The sequence below is a fragment of the Felis catus genome, chromosome A2 (genome assembly GCF_018350175.1).
Source record: "Felis catus isolate Fca126 chromosome A2, F.catus_Fca126_mat1.0, whole genome shotgun sequence".
Taxonomy (NCBI): domain Eukaryota; kingdom Metazoa; phylum Chordata; class Mammalia; order Carnivora; family Felidae; genus Felis; species Felis catus.
Window position 1 is genome coordinate 81,675,750 of NC_058369.1, and position 19,485 is coordinate 81,695,234.

Sequence of the window (19,485 nt, forward strand, 5' to 3'; positions counted from 1 at the left end):
GAAAGAAAAGAAAGAAAGAAAGAAAAGAAAGAAAGAGGTACACTAAGAATAGACTCTTAACTATAGAGAACAAACTGATGGTTACCAGAGGGGAGGTAAGTGGAGGGATTGTGTTAAACAGGTGATGGGAATTAAGGAGTGCATTGTTGTGATGAGCACTGGGCATTGCATGGAATTGTTGAATCACTGTATTATACACCTGAATCTAATATCATGCTGTATGTTAACCGGAATTTAAATAAAACTTAAAAAGTGTGCTAGCCACCCAAACTCACTCTCTGTCTCCAGAAAAATGTACTATTAAATGAATCTCTTTTTTGAAGGAAGAAAATGGACTCAAGATGCAACATTTAAGGTTTTGGTTTGACCTAAGATTTTCATGTTGGCAATGGTGGTTGAACACTGGGGTGAGTTTCTGACAAATGGCAGGGCACATATCTCTGGAAGCTTTCATTCCAAGTCTTTTTTTTTTTTTTAATCATAAGAGGGTGTTGAGTTTTGTCAAATGCTTTTTCACCGAGATTTTTTCTTCATTCTATTAATATGCTGCTATCACATTGATTGATTTTTATATGTTGAACCACCTTCACTTTCCTGGGACCAATCTCACTTATTCATAGTGTATAATCTTTTCACCATGCTGCTGTATTTTCTTTGCTAATACTTTGTTGAGGATTTTCACATCTATATTTAAAAGGAATATTGGCCTATAGTTTCCCTTTCTTGTGACGTCTTTGCCTGGCTTTGTTATCGGGGTAATACTGGCTTTGCAGAATGAGTTAGGAGCTATTTTCTCCTTTTCCACATCTTCGAAGAGTTTGAGAAGGATTGGCGTTAATTATTCTTTAAATGTTTGGTGGAATTTGCCACTGAGGCCATCTGGCCCTAGGTTTTTCTTTGTTGGAGGTGTTTTGATTGCTGATTTAATATACTTATTTGTTAGAGATGTATTCAGATTTTATGTTTCTTCCTGAGTCAAGTTTGATAGCTTATGTGTTCCTAGGAATTTGCCAATTCCATGTAGGTAACCCAATCTGTTGAGGCATAATTGTGCATAGAATTCTCTTATAATCCTTTTTATACCTGTGAAGTAAGCAGTAATGCATCATTTTCATTTGCAATTTTAGAAATTTTCGTCTTCCCTCTTGTTTTTCTTGGTCAGTCTAGCTACAGGTTTGTTAATTTTGTTGATCATTTCAAATAACCAACTTTTAGTCCTTTTTTTGTTGTAGCAAAATATACTTAACATGAAAGTTGCCATTTTAACCATTTTAAGTGTACAGTTCTGTGCCTTCACATTGTTGTGGAACCATCATCACCATCCACCTCCCGAACTTTTCCAAGTTTTTTTTTTTCAGTTGCAAAACTGAAATTCTGAACCATGAAATATGAACTCCCCATTTCTCCCTACTACCAACCCATGGCAAGTACCATTATACTTTATTTCTCTATGGATTTGGCTACCTCATATAAGTAGAATCATACAATATCTGCTCTTTTGAGCCTGGTTTCTTTCACTTAGCATCATGTCTGCAAGTTTCACCCATGTGGAGGCTCATATCTGAATCTCTCTCTTTTTTAAGAGCGAAAAATACTCCATTAGGATAAAGGACCTGAATGTGAGACAGGAAACCATTAAAACCCTAGAGGAGAAAGCAGGGAAAAACCTCTCTGACCTCAGCCGCAGCAATCTCTTATTAGAGACATCTCCAAAGGAAAGGGAATTAAAAGCAAAATGAACTATTGGAACCTCATGAAGATAAAAAGCTTCTGCACTGCAAAAGAAACAATCAGCAAAACTAAAAGGCAACCAACGGAATGGGAAAAGATATTTGCAAATGACATATCGGACACAGGGCTGGTATCCAAAATCTATAAAGAGCTCACCAAACTCCACACCCAAAAAACAAATAATCCAGTGAAGAAATGGGCAGAAAACATGAATAGACACTTCTCTAAAGAAGACATCTGGATGGCCAACAGGCACATGAAAAGATGCTCAACGTCGCTCCTCATCAGGGAAATACAAATCAAAACCACACTCAGATATCACCTCACGCCAGTCAGAGTGGCCAAAATGAACAAAACAGGAGACTATAGATGTTGGAGAGGATGTGGAGAAACGGGAACCCTCTTGCACTGTTGGCGGGAATGCAAACTGGTGCAGCCGCTCTGGAAAACAGTGTGGAGGTTCCTCAAAAAATTCAAAATAGACCTACCCTATGACCCAGCAGTAGCACTGCTAGGAATTTACCCAAGGGATGCAGGAGTACTGATGCATAGGGGCACTTCTACCCCAATGTTTACAGCAGCACTCTCAACAATAGCCAAATTATGGAAAGAGCCTAAATGTCCACCAACTGATGAATGGATAAAGAAATTGTGGTTTATATACACAATGGAATACTACATGGCAATGAGAAAGAATAAAATATGGCCTCTTGTAGCAATGTGGATGGAACTGGAGAGTGTTATGCTAAGTGAAATAAGTCGTATAGAGAAGGACAGATTCCATGTTTTCACTCCTATGTGGATCCTGAGAAACTTAACAGAAGACCATGGGGGAGGGGAAGGAAAAAAATGGTTAGAGAGGGAGGGAGCCAAAACATAAGAGACTCCTAAAAACTGAGAATGAACTGAGGGTTTATGGGGGGTGGGAGGGAGTGGAGAGTGGGTGATGGGTATTGAGGAAGGCACCTGTTGGGATGAGCACTGGGTGTTGTATGGAAACCAATTTCACAATAAATTTCATATTAAAAAAAAGAAGAAAGAAAAATACTCCATTAGATGTTCTTAACCATATTTTGTTTATCTACTCATCCATCAGTAGACACAGGTTCCTTCCACTTTTTGGCTATTGTGAAATAATGCTGCTATGAACATGATTTTTAAACATCAACTTTGATTTTTATTGATTCTATTGGTTTTCTATTTTCTATTTTATCCCTACTCCAATCTTTATTATCCTGCTTGCATTGGGTTTTGCTTGCTCTTCTTTTTTAGTTTCTTAAGGTGGAAGGTTAAGCTTATTGATTTGAGGTTTATATTCTTTTAAAATGTTGGCATATATGGCTATAATCTTCCCTGGATTTTTTTTTAACATGTTTCCACATAAATACTTTTCCTGATGCCTATGCACAAAGTCCACTGGGAAGTTTGGGATGGAGATGAAACGGGCAACATGAAATTGCAACTTGTGTGGAAAATACAGAGAGCCAAAAAATGAAAATTCTGTACTGTACAATGGCATATGTTCCTTACATCAGATAACAATATCTTCTATATGTCACATGTATTTCATTTATTGTATCATATATATAGATACGTGGACCTTAGTTTATATTTTATCTGAGGTCTAAAAGAGCCAAAAATATTGTCTTAAGGGTTTTTTTTAACTTAGTTTATTTGAGAGAGACAAAGAGAGAGAGAGAAAGAGAGAGCGAGAGGGAGAGCAAGTGAGTAGGGGAGGGGCAAAGAGAGAGAATCCCAAGCAGGCTCCGTGCTGTCAGCACAGAGGCAATGTGAAGCTCGATCTCATGAAAAGTGAGATCATGACCTGAGCTGAAATCAAGAGATGCCTAACTGACTGAGCCACCCTGGGCCCCCTGTCAAGTTTTTTGATATTTTGTTGTCTACTTAAAAATATTTAGTATTAAGGGGTGCCTGGGTGGCTCAGTCAGTTAAGCATCTGACTTCAGCTCAGGTCATGATCTCACAGTTTGTGAGTTTGAGCCCCACAACAGGCTCTGTGCTGACAGCTCAAAACCTGGAGCCTGCTTTGGATTCTGTCTCTGTCTCTCTCTCTCTCTCTCTGTGTCCCTCCCCGACTTGTGCTCTGTCTCTCAAAAATAAATGTAAAAAAAAAAATTAGAAAAAAATTTAGTATTAAGGCACCTGAGTGGCTCAGTCAGTTAAGTGGCAGACTCTTGATTTTGGCTCAGGTCATGATCTCACTTTTTGTGAGATAAAGCCCCACATTGGGTTCTGTGCTGGCAGTGCGCAGAGCCTGCTTCTGATTCTCCCTGTCTCTCTGCCCCTCCCCAGCTCATGCTTGCTCGCTCTCAAAATAAAGAAATAAACTTAAAAAATTTTTTTTTTAATTTAGTATTTATCTAGAAGTGTAATTCTTGGTAAAAATGCCTTTATCATGGAAAAAATTAAACATGAAAGCCTGAGTAGACCTTAATTTTCTAAGGAAGTAAATGTAATGCTTATCTCATCTTTGTGATATTTTCAATTTGCTAAGGATTACTTAAATAAAATCAGTTTTAATTCCAGCTACCTCGAGTGTATCAAGATTAAATAAAACCCAATCTCAGAGATGTTTCAGCTTTTCAATTTTTTCCCCCCAGCTAAGGTTAGTCTGTTGGTGTGTCTAGAATTACACACATTTTTGGCAAGAAGTTTGACTTTCTGACTGTTACACTGAAGATAAATACTGGCTGATTATTTGAGCTGTTTGGCTGAATGGCCACAAGAGTTGTACAAAATCCTGGTCTGCAAAAACTCTATAATAAAATTAGCTTTAAATTGTTATCTTAAAATGTTTAAAAGGCAGATGAAGGCAGGGGAGAAAATGCTTGCTCTAATATTGTGACAATCAAGTGTGCAGAGTATATGCTAAAACACTTTAGCAAATGTTTGGCAAGGGTACACAAGTGATTTTTTTTTTTTTAGTGTTTATTTATTTTTGAGACAGAGAGAGACACAACACTAGCAGGGGAGGGGTAGAGAGAGAGGGAGACACAGGATCTGAAGCAGGCTCCAGGCTCTGAGCGGTCAGCACAGAGCCCGACGTGGGGCCTGAACTCATGAACCCGCCAGATCATGACCTGAGCCGAAGTCGGACACTTAACCAACTGAGCCACCCAGGCGCCCCCACAAGTGATTTTTAAGTTCAGCAGTTGTGTTGTTGTGCTGGAGTAAAACAGATATATTAGGGATGAGGAGCCATCCCTAATTTTTCTACACTCACTCAATGACTGCAAGATTAGAGCAGTCCGGAAGAAGCTTTGACTTGTGGATACCCTTGGAGTTGCATGTTTATGCTTCTAGAATTTGTGAGATACAATATTGACATTTTTTTGAACAGGATTATGAAGTAATTTTCCAGTCTGCCTGCCACGTTCGTGTTGTTCTTATTCATTCTAGCATTGATACGGATTTGTTAGTCACATATTACATCTTCCTGTACACACCAATACCCCACACCTCCTGAAGAAAGGAGCCTCGATTTCTCATAGAATTTAGGCAAGTAGATTCTTAGTACTGAATTGCTTCTATTTGCCAGAGCAGGAGAAACAGATTTTTCAGAAACAGATGTTAGTTGATATAGGCCATAAAGCTCCAGAGGATGAATGATTAGTAAATGACAACTCTGAACTGGTTAATGTTAAATATCTTTCCCAAATAACCAGGCAGTAGGTCTGAGCTGACTCAGACTTAGGACTCAAGAGACCTCAGCTTGAAGTGAATCTTACTTACTTCAGAAAAATTAGGGAATTTCAGGATTAGCAGGAAAGTTAAAACAAAACAAAACAAAACTTGAGTATTTATCCAAATACTCAAGTAACATTTGGATAAATAGCCAAGTGACATTTAAACATGTATGTTCAAATATGTAGTTCTCAGGATTATTATATTTTTGACTGCCACAAAATATACTTATTTTTTTAAATCTCCTGACCCTCATCATCTATCGAACAGAAGGCAGTTTCAAAGGCAAGTTATTAAACTATCAAGAAATTGGCAGAAGGGGATGTACCTAATTGTTCATTCCATCATTGATCAACTATACTTCCCTGAAAAGTATAAACTCTGATACAGAGAAGGGGCAAATCCTAAGCTTTCAAAAATGTACTTCAATTTCAGTCCTGGGAGATACTAACAACTCTAACTTACTTTTGGATGGTCTGGATCAATTTCTATGCATTGCTAGCGCTTTATTTCCAATTAGACCTGGAGGGTGACACTGTCGATAAAAATCAACCAATCAAATCACCAACTAGCCTCCAAAAACTGAACCAGAGAGTAACATGGGCCCTTTGTCTGAATCGGATTTAATCTCTTTTTTTTTTCCTCCCAGAACCCTTGTGTCCCTACCACGTGACTTGGTCTCCTACTGAGGTCCCACTCAGGCTTTTTCCACTGTCACATCTTGGCTGTTTCAGGTCTTGTGTCCTTACTATTCTGAGTGTTCATGAACGTTCACACTCTGGTAACAGATTGAACAGTAAGGTGAAGATTTGCATTGAGACCCAAGTATGCATAAGTCTCTCCCCCTAATTCCAACCACTGGTAAAATGGGCAGAGTGGTTAGAACCTCATAATCTAGGGTCCTTCCCTGAACCACTAGCTCCAGCAATTCTTCCAGCATCCCATTCTCTTGGTTTCTGGTATGTACTAAATGATACCAGACTCTTGGGCCAAAGACTCTCTCCTGCCAGCTGCCCTCGCGGGTGTTTCTGGACAAAAAGGCTTAATTTTCCTGGTACCTATTCCTCTTCTGGGGTCTGATTCTGCAAGTTCTGATGTGAGGCAGCCGTGGCCAACAGTGACTGTGAGAGTGCTCTGCACACCTGCCCGGCAGCCAGGGCTAAGATGGACCTGAATGCTGGCTCTGTCACCCGCCGGCTCTGTGACGTTATCCAAGCTACCTAAACTCCAAGCTTTGGATTCCTTATCTAGAAAAGACAGATAGTATTACCTCCCTCAGAGGGATCTTGTTGAGAATTAGAAATAGAATATGTGAAGCTTTTAGCACAGTGTATGGCATCTAGTAGGTGCTTAAGAAACTATTTGTCATATACTATTTGTATATGAAAGAAACTATTTGTCATATACTATCTTCTATGCTTTGTGCAAGGATCAAATGAGACCAGTTGCTAAACTTTGTAGGAATACCTTGATAGAAGAATGAAAATGTATTCAACTCAGAGTGAAAGGGAAATGTCTATAAAAAGGAAAAAGTTTAAAAAATTTTTTTTAAGTTTATTTATTTTGAGAGAGAGAGAGAGAGAGAGAGAAAGAGTGGGTCAGGGTCAGGGACAGAGACCAAATCCCAAGCAGGCTCTGCACTGTCAGTGCAGAGCCCACCATGGGCTCGAACCCATGAACTGTGAGATCACGACCTGAGCTGAGATTAAGAGTTGCTCAACTGACTGGGCCAGCAAGGTATCCCGAAAAAAGTGGTATTGTAAAGGATATGTATATATTTCTTTTCATTTTATTTTTGTAATAGTAGAGCTAACTATCAAAACACAAGCTGATGGGGTTTGTCTCCAGGCATTTCCTCTTTTTGTGCTGATCTGCTTCTCCGGGTGAGTGATTTCTAACCTGCAAACCCATATCATGGGGCTTCTCCTGGACACTGCCTCCTTACTCAGTTGCTATTGATATCACTGCCTCCTGTTTGCTTCTACCTCATCCCAAATCCTGACCCTGATTTCTAATTTCATCCTTTGTTTATGCTTGACATATTAGCCTAGCAGGAAGGGCTCAGGCATTTCCCACTGGCAGGTGGCTCCCCAGTCTGAATTCTTTCAAAAATCAGCACTATTTCCACATTCACTAGTGTTTATACCTCTTCGTTGCTTATGATTCACACCATCTACAACTTCTTCTGAGTCCCATCTTCTGACCAGTCTCCAATATAATCTCAGATTCTCTTATTTATTGTTTGTGACAATTCTCCTTCAGGTCTAGCTTGACAGTTTTTTGTTTTGTTTTGTTTTGTTTTTTGCAAGAATCAGTGAAGAGCACTTGAAAATTTGGGTTTGCCAGGATCACATTTTGGAATGCACAGGAATCAGAAATGGAATTTTATTCTATGAATAAGCTGACTTGCTGGAAAAAAAAAGTGGGAGGGGGCAGAGGGGAGAGAATGATATTTTATTATTCCTAAGCGCTCATATATTTTCACTTTGATCATCTTTAGGTGTGTACAAGCAGCTCTCACAAGGCATATAAAAATGAACCAAGTTTTTTAAAATTTTATTTTCAAAAGGCAGTAAAAACATATATACAGGATGTTATGAAATTCCAATGCCATCATTAGGACCCAACTCCCGCAGTTTACCAGTGTGGAACCGTCACCAAAGGCCGGTCTGCAAACAGGCAGGCAAGCGGGATGGAAGTATTCCCTTGGTTGCTAGAATTTCTCACAATAAAAATAATAATTAAGGGAACCTTCCTGTAACTGGATAACCCTGCATAAATAGGCAACACAGTTAATCAAAATGTAAACATATGGTTTTCTGACACCGGTATAGCAAATTCAAAACCAGTTGCAACCAAAACAATTCCTAAGTTATCCCACTATAGTGATTCTTACACTTTGCTTCTTGGCTGTGTGATCCCTATGAATCTTCTCCCATTCATCATCTTCCGGATCCTGATCAAATGTCTCAGGGTAGGCTGGTAATTTGTCTTTGGGGCATTCTTCAAAGTAACTGCGAACATATTTTCCCACAAACCACCCTTTGTATTCTTCAGGCATCTTGCATTCCAGGCCGTTATAGTGGACGTTGTAGTGGTGCTTTAACCAGTAGTAGAGGTAGTGGATATTGTAGTCACATCTCCAAGGGTTATCTCTGAGCCACAAGAGTTTCAAAAAATACAAGTCTTCTAATACGCCATAGTCAAAGTTTTGTAGACTGTTGTTTGATAAATCTAACTCTTCTAAATGTGTGAGTCCTAAAAAAGCAGCTAGAAACAGAAAGTAGTTATTAACGCAATGAGTAGCTGGGTTACATGCAACTGTATGGCGTATTATAAGGACATATACACAAAAATGAGAGACTTAATTCTCCTTGTTGAAAAAAAAAATTCCCTCCTCTCCTTTTTCTCAGAGCTTTACTTTAGAAAACTTGTAATTTTAAGTACTTTATCCTCTCTTTGAAATGTATACATATCCTTTAGAAGCCTAACCAGGGATTCTGTCAACTTTATGAGCCAGGAATGTCGTCCTCAAGGACCTGAGAGCCATCTCTTTGAAATGTAAACGTCAGGGGAGCCAGTACCCTTATCTCCCAGTTTCTGAGGGAGGGTAGGGGCCTTGCTCCTTAGTCACGAAGATGGAATTTGTTTTCCTCTGGGTAAAGCCAATTAGCTAACATAACTGGCCACCTCAATTACCAGATAAGGTGAAGATGCCCTATGTATGACAATGCTGTCAAGCCCTCTCACTTGAGGACGAGTTACTTATCCTGAAAACATGGAAGTATTGCGTTTTCAGCTTTGCAATCGCTTAGAAGATTGCCTGTGATGTGCGTCACATCTTGGTTTAATGCTTATTCAATAATAAATGTTTTCTTTTTTCCTCAACTACCTTTGTGGAGAGAATTTCCGTGTTGGAGGATTTTGGTCTTAATTTTATTTTCGTAACGGTAATGTGTCTCAATGCAAAATTCCGGAGTATGTTTTTGCTCACACAAAGCTTTTCCCTTGATTTAATTGACTACAATATTTTATTTCAAAAATCACTTTTATGTTAGCTTTCTAAAAATGGTTTCTGGGCTCATGTGCATTTTTTAAATACTCACTGGAAAGATGCCACAAAAAAAGGGCATGAATTAGGAAAATATTTCAAATGTAAGACATAAGTGCATAAAAAATGAAAAAATGTGTATGGTGATGATCTGACAGTTCCCTGGGACAACAGCAAACTCTAAAAATGCCTAGGAAGAAGGTTTTCCCTTTTTAGGGGGAGGGAATGATATTCCTGTAGAGTCTAAAACTAAACAATTTTTATCAACATTTTGAAAACATCTGGTTGTGTTTTGGCAAGCTGTGGTAGCTATCAGTTCTGAATCCATATGTATTTAATTCTGCTGGAGGGTGGATAATTAGCAAATATCAAATATGTAACACGAAATAAGACAACAAAACTCTTTTTCCCCCTCCAGGGGTAAAAAGGATATCTAAACATAGATTTTAGTTGATGTGGACTAACCCTAGAATTCACTGGTCAACTTTGATTTCAAACATTTTGCTGCTATTTCAAACATTTTCTCATTACGGTTTTTTGTTTGTCTATTTATTTATTTATTTTTGAGGGAGGGAGGGAAGGAGGAAGAGAGACAGAGAGAGAGAGAGAGAAAGTCTTAAGTAGGCTCCACGCCCAGCACAGAGCCCAACATGGGGCTCCATCTCATAGCCAAGAGATCATGACCTGAGCTGAAATCAAGAGTTGGATGCTTAACCCAACTGAGCCACCCAGAACCCCTTAATACTGTTTAAAAATACTTAGGGTATATAATGTCTGTATTTTGGATTTGGAAAATGTGCTCTAATACCAATATCATGAACCATTTTCATATCATTTGTTCTCAGACAAAATGCATAATTTCCCCTAAAAAGAATTCTTTCTACTTTGGTGCAAAAGCAATGGCCTGGGTGGGAGTGTTGGGAGAGGGCAGGGGGCAGGGGAGGAGCAAAACGTCAGCCAGTATGATGACAGCTTTGAAGACACTGCATTTTCCCCCCTATTTGCCAACACTCTGTAAGTCAATGATCTCACAATTTACTTTCCTTGAAACAAGTCAGCCCTTTAGACTGAAAGCATGTGAAAACATTCCTAGATTTTATTTTGAAAGTGCTATAGTTTTTACTTAAACCATATGTATTCAGGCATTTGGGAAAGCTGGTTTTCATTTGTTTCTCAAAGGAGATAAATCCTTAATAGGGTGTCTTCTTTCTCTCTTTTGCATTAAAGTCTGGCATTTTATGAGATTGTTATTTCATGCTTTTTAAAACCAGTAAATCACCAGGTGGCTCAGTTGGTTAAGTGCCCAACTCTTGATATCGGCTTTGAGTGTGGAACCTGCTTGGGGTTATCTCTCTCCCTCTCTCTCTTTCTGCCTTTCCCCTGCTTGCTCCCTCTCAAAATAAATAAACATTAAAAGACCCCAGTAAATCTCATTGCATTTGTATACCTGCTAACATAAGTAGTTAACAGAGTTTACTTTGACACTGTTTCATCTCATAGGTCCTGAAATATAGAAGGTCTTTTATTTTAGAAACTTCTTTAGGCTATTTTGACTTATTGAAGTGTGGAGATTTTTTTGTTGTTGTTCCAGAAGACATACCAAGAAAGTGGCTGGCGTTTGGCAGGTGCTCAACACATATTTGTTAATGTAGAAAATACCTTCCTGGGACTGAACTGAACAAAGGAGAAAACAAGAATACTATTGCTGGTAACAAGAGTTCACCTTGTGAGTCAGCAAGGAAAACACATTGGGTAAACAAGTTCAGGAGGCTTCAGGAGATCTCAAGGATGGTAAAGGAATCCTTGCAATTATGGGAACTTCATAGTTGATGAGGGAAAAATATCACTTGAAGTAAAACAAACCCACGTTGCATTATTATCTATCTCTACACTGTTTTTTCATTTTACTCTAGTTTTCTTTATACACTGGTTCCATTACAATTAAAATATTGTTGTACCATTACTCACTACTTTAATAAATTTAACTTAGGCCATTAGAATAACAAACATTTCAGTCTCTTTTAGAGATAACTCTAAAACTCGATTGCACTGATACTCTGGATATGTGAAAGCCCAAGGACCTGTGACAAGGCATGCTTGTCTTGCAATTCTTTGGTTCTCTTGCAGCAAGAGAGGGTCTCCATCTCCAGATTCTTCACCCTGTGGCCTGGCTTTGTGGAGACTGGCTATCAGTCACTGACCTCCACACTAACATGATGATCACTTCATTTGGGAGAAGGATATCTCTGTTGTATTCTTATTCACTGTGAAATGAAAATGGCTTTTGACCTCTATACAGGCTAAGGTATAAGTGTAGCATAATGCTGTTCCTTTGGGAAATTTTTAAATTATGATTTTTTTTTGAGAATGCAAGTGTGAGCGGGGAACAGATAGAGAGAGGGAGAGAGAATAATCTCAAGCAGTCTCCAAGCTCAGTGCAGAGCCTGATGCAGGGCTCGATCCCACAACCCTGGAATCATGACCTGAGCCAAAATCAAGTGTTGGATGCTCAACCGAATGAGTCACCCAGCCACCTCTTAAATTATGATTTCTCAATATTTTAAAAGATGTTACAAATACTAAAATATGCCTTTGCAGCTCCAGAACATTCATTCTCAATTTGTACTTCTACAATGTTAAAATCCTACTGTTGTATTAATGACATTAAATTATCATTAAGCAAAGCAGAAGTAACAACTGAATTGAAAACATTTATAACATTAGCATTATATTATTAATAGTATCAATAATCATTTTTATAGACTGGAGTTTTCATATTGAAGCAGCACTATGAAGGCATGTGTGTTATGTATGTTCCAAATCTGATCAATATTGCAGTAATTCTCAGTTCTTTCCAAATCCAGTGTGTTTACTTAACATGCTCATTTTCGCCAGAGGCTTTATTATTAGCAAATGGAGAAGAGATTTGAGGGATGGAAAAGAAAAATAATCTGGATCTGGGATTAGATAAAATACATCTGGCTCTGGCTTGAACACATTTTATATGAATTTATGAGCTTGGTACTTAGCAGATTGTTTCAAGTTTACTTTAAACAAATTGGAACTTCATGAATAGCAAAGAAAATGCCAAATCTGAATTTCCCTTTAAAAGTCACTACATGTTTAATATATTATTGACCACATATTCTTATTTTTAAAATCCATTGTACAAAACACTTATTTGGACCAACTGAATAACTGTTGCTTAGTAATATACAGTATTATATCCTTCATAAAGCAACATTTTGGTAAATATTTCTCTGAGTGCCAAACAAATTCTGATTTAGGCATCATGTTTAATTTAAAATTTTCATTATATAGGTTTTTCAAAACTAAATTGTACTTACCATACATGTTGCCATAAAGGGGGAAAAAAAAACCCTGGAGAATACTCATCACCCATTTAAAGGGCTACTCTGTGGAACTTACCAGGATCTATGAATTCAATGCCATTGCTGCTGAGGTTTAATTTTTTTAGCTCATGAACATCTTCAAACTCCTTGGGTCGAAGCTGGTTGATTTTATTGTATGACAAGTCAAGTTTAACAATGTCTGGAGGGATGTTGTTTGGAACTTTCTTCAGCTCTGGAAAAATTAATAACATTCCGGTTATCGAGGTTTCCTCCCATGCCATCTTCTTAGTTACTGTTCCACCTGTGGTTGAAGGGTCAACTCTTAAAGATAAAGGGGAAAGGGATCATCTAAAGCTAAAGAACATTGGTATGAATGAGACATAGAATGTGCTAACTCCAACAAAGCCTCCTGGACCAGGTGCGTCAGGCTTAAAGGAATGGATATCACTCCTTGCTGAGCTGTTCAGAGAAATGTCCTAGACATGGCGGTGGGGCTCACTCCTGGCTGTCCAGTAGAAGCACCTGGGAAGCTTTAGGGGGAAAAAAAGCTAAAAGGAAGTGAAATCAATCAAACCACTGTATGTGTGTCCCTTCCAATCCTTTCCCATCTGCTTAAGGAAGGAATTTTCACTATTAACTGCCGCCCCTGGGTTGTGTTTTCATTTCATTCCTCAACTTCGATTTTTTCTGCTAACAAAAAGTGCTCAGGTCTCTCTACCCTTAAAAAATTAACAAAAAGCTTTTGACCTTGATCTTATGGCTCCTTTCCCTGGATGCTAAAATTTGAGGAAGCGTAGTCCTGACCTGCTGCCCCCTGCTTCTTCCTCAGCATGTATTCCCTGAATCCTTGTAACTTAGTTTATATTCCAGCACTCCTAGACTCCCAGACACCTCAGGAACAACAACACTATTACTGTTACTACTACTAGAGAAAAAGCCTCTGGAAGAGGAGTCCAGGTTATCTTTCACAGGTTAATAGAAAATCAAGGTTCACCTAATTTGTCTCTATTTACATTTCTCTTTAAATTATGCTTTAAAAAATATAGTGTTATTTTAAAAAATATTTTAATGTTTATTTATTTTGGGGGGATGGGAGAGAGAGAGACAGAATGTGAGCAGAAGAGGGGCAGAGGAAGAGGGAGACAGAATCCAAGCAGGTTCCAGGTTTTGAGCTGTCAGCAGAGTCTGACACAGGGCTCGAACCCATAAACCAGGAGATCATGACCTGAGCCAAAGTCGGACACTTAATCGACTGAGCCACTCAGGAGTTCCTAAAAAATATAGTGTTATTTTATATTTTAGTGTAATATTTGCCCTCTTAATCATTGGCAAAATAGTCTAAGGAGGTTTTATTTAATTTTAAGTAGGGCAAGTGAGAACTGTGAAGAGACACAAGCCTGTTTCCACAAAAGAAAACTAGAAGTAATAAAATGTCCAGATTAACTGATAACTGAGAAATAGCATGACCCAAAGGCTTTGTGAATAAAATTTGTTGAATTGGGTACAGAAAATAAGCTTATAAAAGGTGGTATCCATTTATCCATGATAATATTTTTGGAACAGGATAATTGAATTGCTGATAATTTCTTCAAAATACTAAAAAAGCAAAACAAAACAAAACAAAACCAAAACTCTGGTATTTATGACTTCTTAGCCCATAGTATATTTATTTTCATAAAGATTCAGGTTTATTTTTTCCCCTTTAAGACCCCAAATCCATGGTCTTAAATGGAATGGAATTGGTAAATCCTTCTTTAGCATCTCTATTACTGTTAAATTTGCTTTCTCGTCTCGATGGGATCTTAGTATCTTGGTATCTATGTGCAGGAAGTGTTCTGTATGTTCTAACAAGTATTAAGTGACAAGAACCCTATGGGCTAAGTACGATTATTCTCATTTTACAGATGAGGAAGCTGAGGCACAATTTGCCTGTGGTTATAGTCCTAGGATTTAAATACACATGCTAGCTTCAGAATATATGCTTCTAACCACTCTGCTCCTGGTACTTTTCTGTTTCTTTCATGCTGTTCCATCTGCCTTTGAATCCTCAAGGCTGGCACAGGGTAAAGTTGGAGTGGGGGAGGAACTGAGGTGGAGTCAATACACTGGGTGGCCATGAGACCTTCCTAGCTCTGTATTTAAAATGATGTCTCCTGTTTTCAGTTTAGCAATAACAAATACTCCCTGCTTTTCCTCAATGGTAAGTTATCACCATCAGATGTAGTATACATTTTACTGATTGTTTTCATTTTTGTCCCCTCCCCACCATAGAAGCTTCATGGTGGAGGCTTAGGACGATGCCTAATATATCCTAAACAAATGATATGTTTCAGACAGCTTCTGAAAAGGCACTCCATGTTCTTCTCTACTAATACGTATGCCCTTGTGTAAACACCTCCTTAATATGGCCTGAACCCATGACTTGCTTCCAAAAATAGAATGCAGCAAATGTCAGTGGATGCCACTTCCACAATCAGGTTACAAGAGATTATGACTTTTATTTTGCCAGCAGATTCTCTTCTGCTCACTTTGATAAAGTAAGCAGAGGCTTACTTTAAAAGATTGGAGAGGCCCACGTGGCAAGGAATGTAGCCTCTGGCAAATAGCCAGCAAAGAACTCAGGTCCTCAGTCCAACAACCCTTGAGGAACTGAATTCTGCCAATGGCCACATGAGCTTGGAAGAGGAGCCTTTCCCAGTTGAGTCTTCAGATGAGACCACAGACGTGAGTCCTGGTGAACACACTGATTGCAGCCTTGTGAAGGATCTGCAAGCAGAGGACTCAGCTGAGCCATGTCTGGTTTCCTGACCCACAGAAACTGTGAGATAATGAATGTGTGTTGTATCAAGCCACTAAGTATTGGGGTAGTTCATCACAGATAACACATTGTAAAAAGAGCTCATGAAACATTGAGTTTGATGATTTCAGGATACTGAGCACTTTTGTAATAAAAATGCTTTTAAAATATGGAGTGATCAGGGCACCTGGGTGGCTCAGTCGATTAAGTGTCCGACTTCAGCTCAGGTCATGATCTCGTGGTCTGAGTTTGAGCCCTGCATTGGGCTCTGTGCTGACAGCTCAGAGCCTGGAGCCTGCTTCGGGTTCTGTGTCTCCCTCTCTCTGCCCCTCTCCTGCTCACGCCTCTGTCTCTCTCTTTCTCTCCAAAGTAAATAAATGTTAAAAAAAATTTTTTTTTAATAAAAATAAAAAAATATGGAGTGAGCTTATTTTTGTCTTTTGGTAAGGCACTATTCTGTTTGACTTAGAATTATGTCTGCCAATATAATTGAAAGGTGAAAGATTTTAAGTGTTGAACTTATAATGTTCCAACAGTGAGGTATTCCCCCCTTTAGGATCATCAAGACCCCAAGTGAAGAGCTATATTCTCTCTGGGGTCCTACATTTAAACAAGTAAATGGAGATCCCAGCAATAATTAAAAACCATGGAGACAACGGAGGACAAATCAAAGGAATAATTTGTGGACATTATAATGTTTGTAATAATTATTGAAAATGGCTGTGGCATCTTCTTAGCAAGATTTTAAAAGCAGAATAGAGTTTTATTTCAAAATACCCAAGATCCTACCTCTTCTCAGTTCCTCCATTGCTACCACATTGGTCTAAGTCAACATCAGCTCTTGTCTGGATTATACCCAAAGTGTCCTAAGCCCATGTTAAACTGTCAAAACATAAATACGACCATGTCAATTCCCCAGATGGCTTCTAATCCACCAGATGTTCCCATCTTACTATGAATAAAAGCTCAAGTCCTCATTAAGGTCCTATGAGGCCATTAAGAACTGTAGATCTTCATTGCCACCACAGGCAGTATCTCCTAGGTTTTGGAAAGCAGGCTGTTTATCGGGATTTGCTTGCTGAATCCACATCTGTTGGGTTGGACATGGGGTGGATGACAGAGACCTCCCAAGCAACCACTGTGGGACAAGCTGAAGTGGGTAAACCACAAATAAATGGGTAGAAAAAAGAGTTTATGAGAACTCCCTGAAACTCAGTGTAAGCAGTATGACAGGGCCTGTGGAACATGCTGGAAAGGGACTATGAATTGCAGAACCAACTTTGGCATTGTCAGCAGTAAAAATAGGGTAAAAATAGGATCCACAAGTAAACCAGGATATACAACCCAAAGCCTTTGCTAGAAGGCTTAGAAAAACCATGGAAAAATCTTATTTGTTGTAGTGATGAGTAAAAACGATTCTTTAGTTCTTTTATCTTAAACTTGAATGAAAATTGCAAATAGTGATGTAAAATGATGTAAAATGTAAAATGATAAAGATTATAGCCACAAGTCAAATTTGGTCAATGTCCCTATTTCTAGACCAGGCACCACATTGTTATTTGCTGCTACCTAAAATTCTTGGTAAACACTCAAAACATACCTCATCTACTCTATCGTCACCCTCGACAAACCTTACCATTCCCCAACCAAAATTTGCTGAGTCTGAGGAGTGAACTGGGAAAATTTCTCCATGTAATTTCCCATTTAGTGGGCTATCTTTTCTTAATTAATTAATTAATTAGAGAGGGAAAGAGAGAGCATGCACAAGTTGGGGAGGGACAGAGAGAGAGAGGGAGAGATAGAATCCCAAGCAGGCTCCACACTGTCAGTGTGGAGTCTGATTTGGAGTTCAAACCCATGAACTGTGAGATCATGACCTGAGCTGAAATCAAGAGTTGGTCACACAACTGACTATGCTCCCAGGCGCCCCTTAGTGGGATTGCAATATCTTAGTTGTCAGTAATATCAGAACTACTCTGAAGGCTTGGTGGTAGTAGGCAAAGAGGCATAAATAACCCTGATTTTGCAAATAAAAAATTATTAATCATTGTTAAACTAGCGATGAAATTAACTTCAAAGGCAGCTGAAAGTACCTTACCTGCATAATTGCCCCCAGTCCAAATCTCAGAAGTAAAATGAATCCTTAGAAATTGTAAATGATTCTGGTAAACATAAAGCTAAAAAAGCAGTTTTCAATTCTTTCATGTCTTTTTGGCAAATACATTTACCTCAATGTGGCATAAACATGCCTTTCAACTAATTTCACATTTATTCCCTTTGGAAGACTACATTTTGTTGGCAAACTGCCTGTCCCCCAGTGAATAAAGCTATTATTTCTTTTTCGTGCTGTCCAATGTTTAAAGCAAAATTAGTGATTTTTGAGGTCTGTGTGGTCAAACTGGCACATATTAGGTGCCCTATGCACACCATCTGACTCATCATCTGTCAGCTGGGAAAGGCACAACTTCTGAGTTAGGGTAATCTGTATTTGGGTTTTCTGTGTGTGCTCATGTACATGATATATCATACAGAGCCTAAGAGGAGAATCAGTAGGGGTGCCTGGGTGGCTCAGTTGCTTGAGTGTCTGACTTCGGCTCAGGTCATGATCTCACGGTGTGTGGGTTTGAGCCCCATGTCGGGCTCTGTGCTGACAGCTCAGAGCCTGAAGCCTGCTTCAGATTCTGTCTCCCTCTCTCTCTGCCCCTCCCCCGCTCTCACTCTGTCTCTCTCAAAAATAAACATTTTTTAAAAATTAAAAAAAAAAAAGGAGAATCAGTACTGGGAGAAAACATCCAGAAAGCTTTTATACATTTTTCTTGGTTGATGTACCTGGAATCATGAAGGAAGAGATGACATTGCATGGTGGTCAATGGCTTGGGACTGCCTGTGGGACCTTAGAAGGGCAACTTACCTTCTCTACACCTCAGGTTCCTCCTTTGTGAGGGTAGTAATAGTTCTCTTTGAAGGCTGAATAGTAAATTACATAATGCATGTAAACCGCTATGTCTTAGGCACACAGAGCCTTTAGCAGACAGCTTTTATTCACTAACACCACTGCTGGTTCCACCTTGGACAGCATGTTTTGGGCTTCTTTAGATTCTACATAGTATCTAACACGTAGAGCATAAGCAAAAGTATTACTACTCTTTGGCAGGGAACTAGAGATGAATTGCTGAACATTCTTAGTATTTGACATTTGTTATCTATTTATAGAATGGAAATAGGAAAATTACAGATTAAATACAGATTGTCATACTTGAATTCTAGCCATGATTTTTAATTCTATGTATTTTTATTTTTAAAGGTTGCTTAAATTACTGCCTTTGCAAGAGCAAAGAAGGCAGCACAGTTATTATCATCAGTCGAAAGCACATAGCCCTGTTCCAGGCAGTACCTGAGAGTACAGGGGGTGTCAGAGACAAGACCATGGCTTTTACAAAAAATAAACTATCAACTGATTCATAAATTTATATCAATAATAGTGAAGGCAATTTATATGTATGACATTAAAAGACAAAATTGCCCTTCATTTTGTAATATAAATGACATATGCTCTCCTTTGTGTAGTTATTAACGTTTGGAGGAACTTGAATTGTCCTTTCATGTATGAGTCAGTATTATTATATATATATAGTGTGTATTGTTTCCAGTAAATAGGTGTATTTTAACACAAGGGGGATGAGTTTACGGGGCATATCTGGAAGGTCGTGTTTAGACAACAATAAGTTGAGGAAAGAAAACAGAAAATACTTCTGTTTTTATAAGTTGATGTTTGCCAAAAGAATATGAGACAAAAATATGGGAAAAAAGACAAAGGCAGAAATAGGCTCATTGTGGGGGGGGGGGTT

General features: G+C 38.6%; 2 protein-coding genes across 9 annotated transcripts in view; one reads left to right on the forward strand and one right to left on the reverse strand.

The window, feature by feature from the left end:
• Positions 1-19,485, forward strand: part of FBXL13 (F-box and leucine rich repeat protein 13) — a 211,205-nt gene that overhangs the window by 92,205 nt on the left and 99,515 nt on the right. The window lies entirely within an intron of this gene.
• Positions 1-19,485, reverse strand: part of LRRC17 (leucine rich repeat containing 17) — a 116,853-nt gene that overhangs the window by 74,231 nt on the left and 23,137 nt on the right. The window contains exons 3-4 of one of the 2 annotated variants that reach the window (XM_003982691.5): positions 12,917-13,072; positions 7,977-8,706 (exon numbers count right to left, since the gene is read on the reverse strand). In XM_003982691.5, coding sequence (XP_003982740.1) covers positions 8,309-8,706; positions 12,917-13,072 — 554 coding nt within the window. In that variant the 3' untranslated portion in view covers positions 7,977-8,308. Of the gene's footprint in view, positions 1-7,976; positions 8,707-12,916; positions 13,073-19,485 lie in introns of those variants that run through there. The other variant, XR_002153626.3, reaches the window with a different exon arrangement.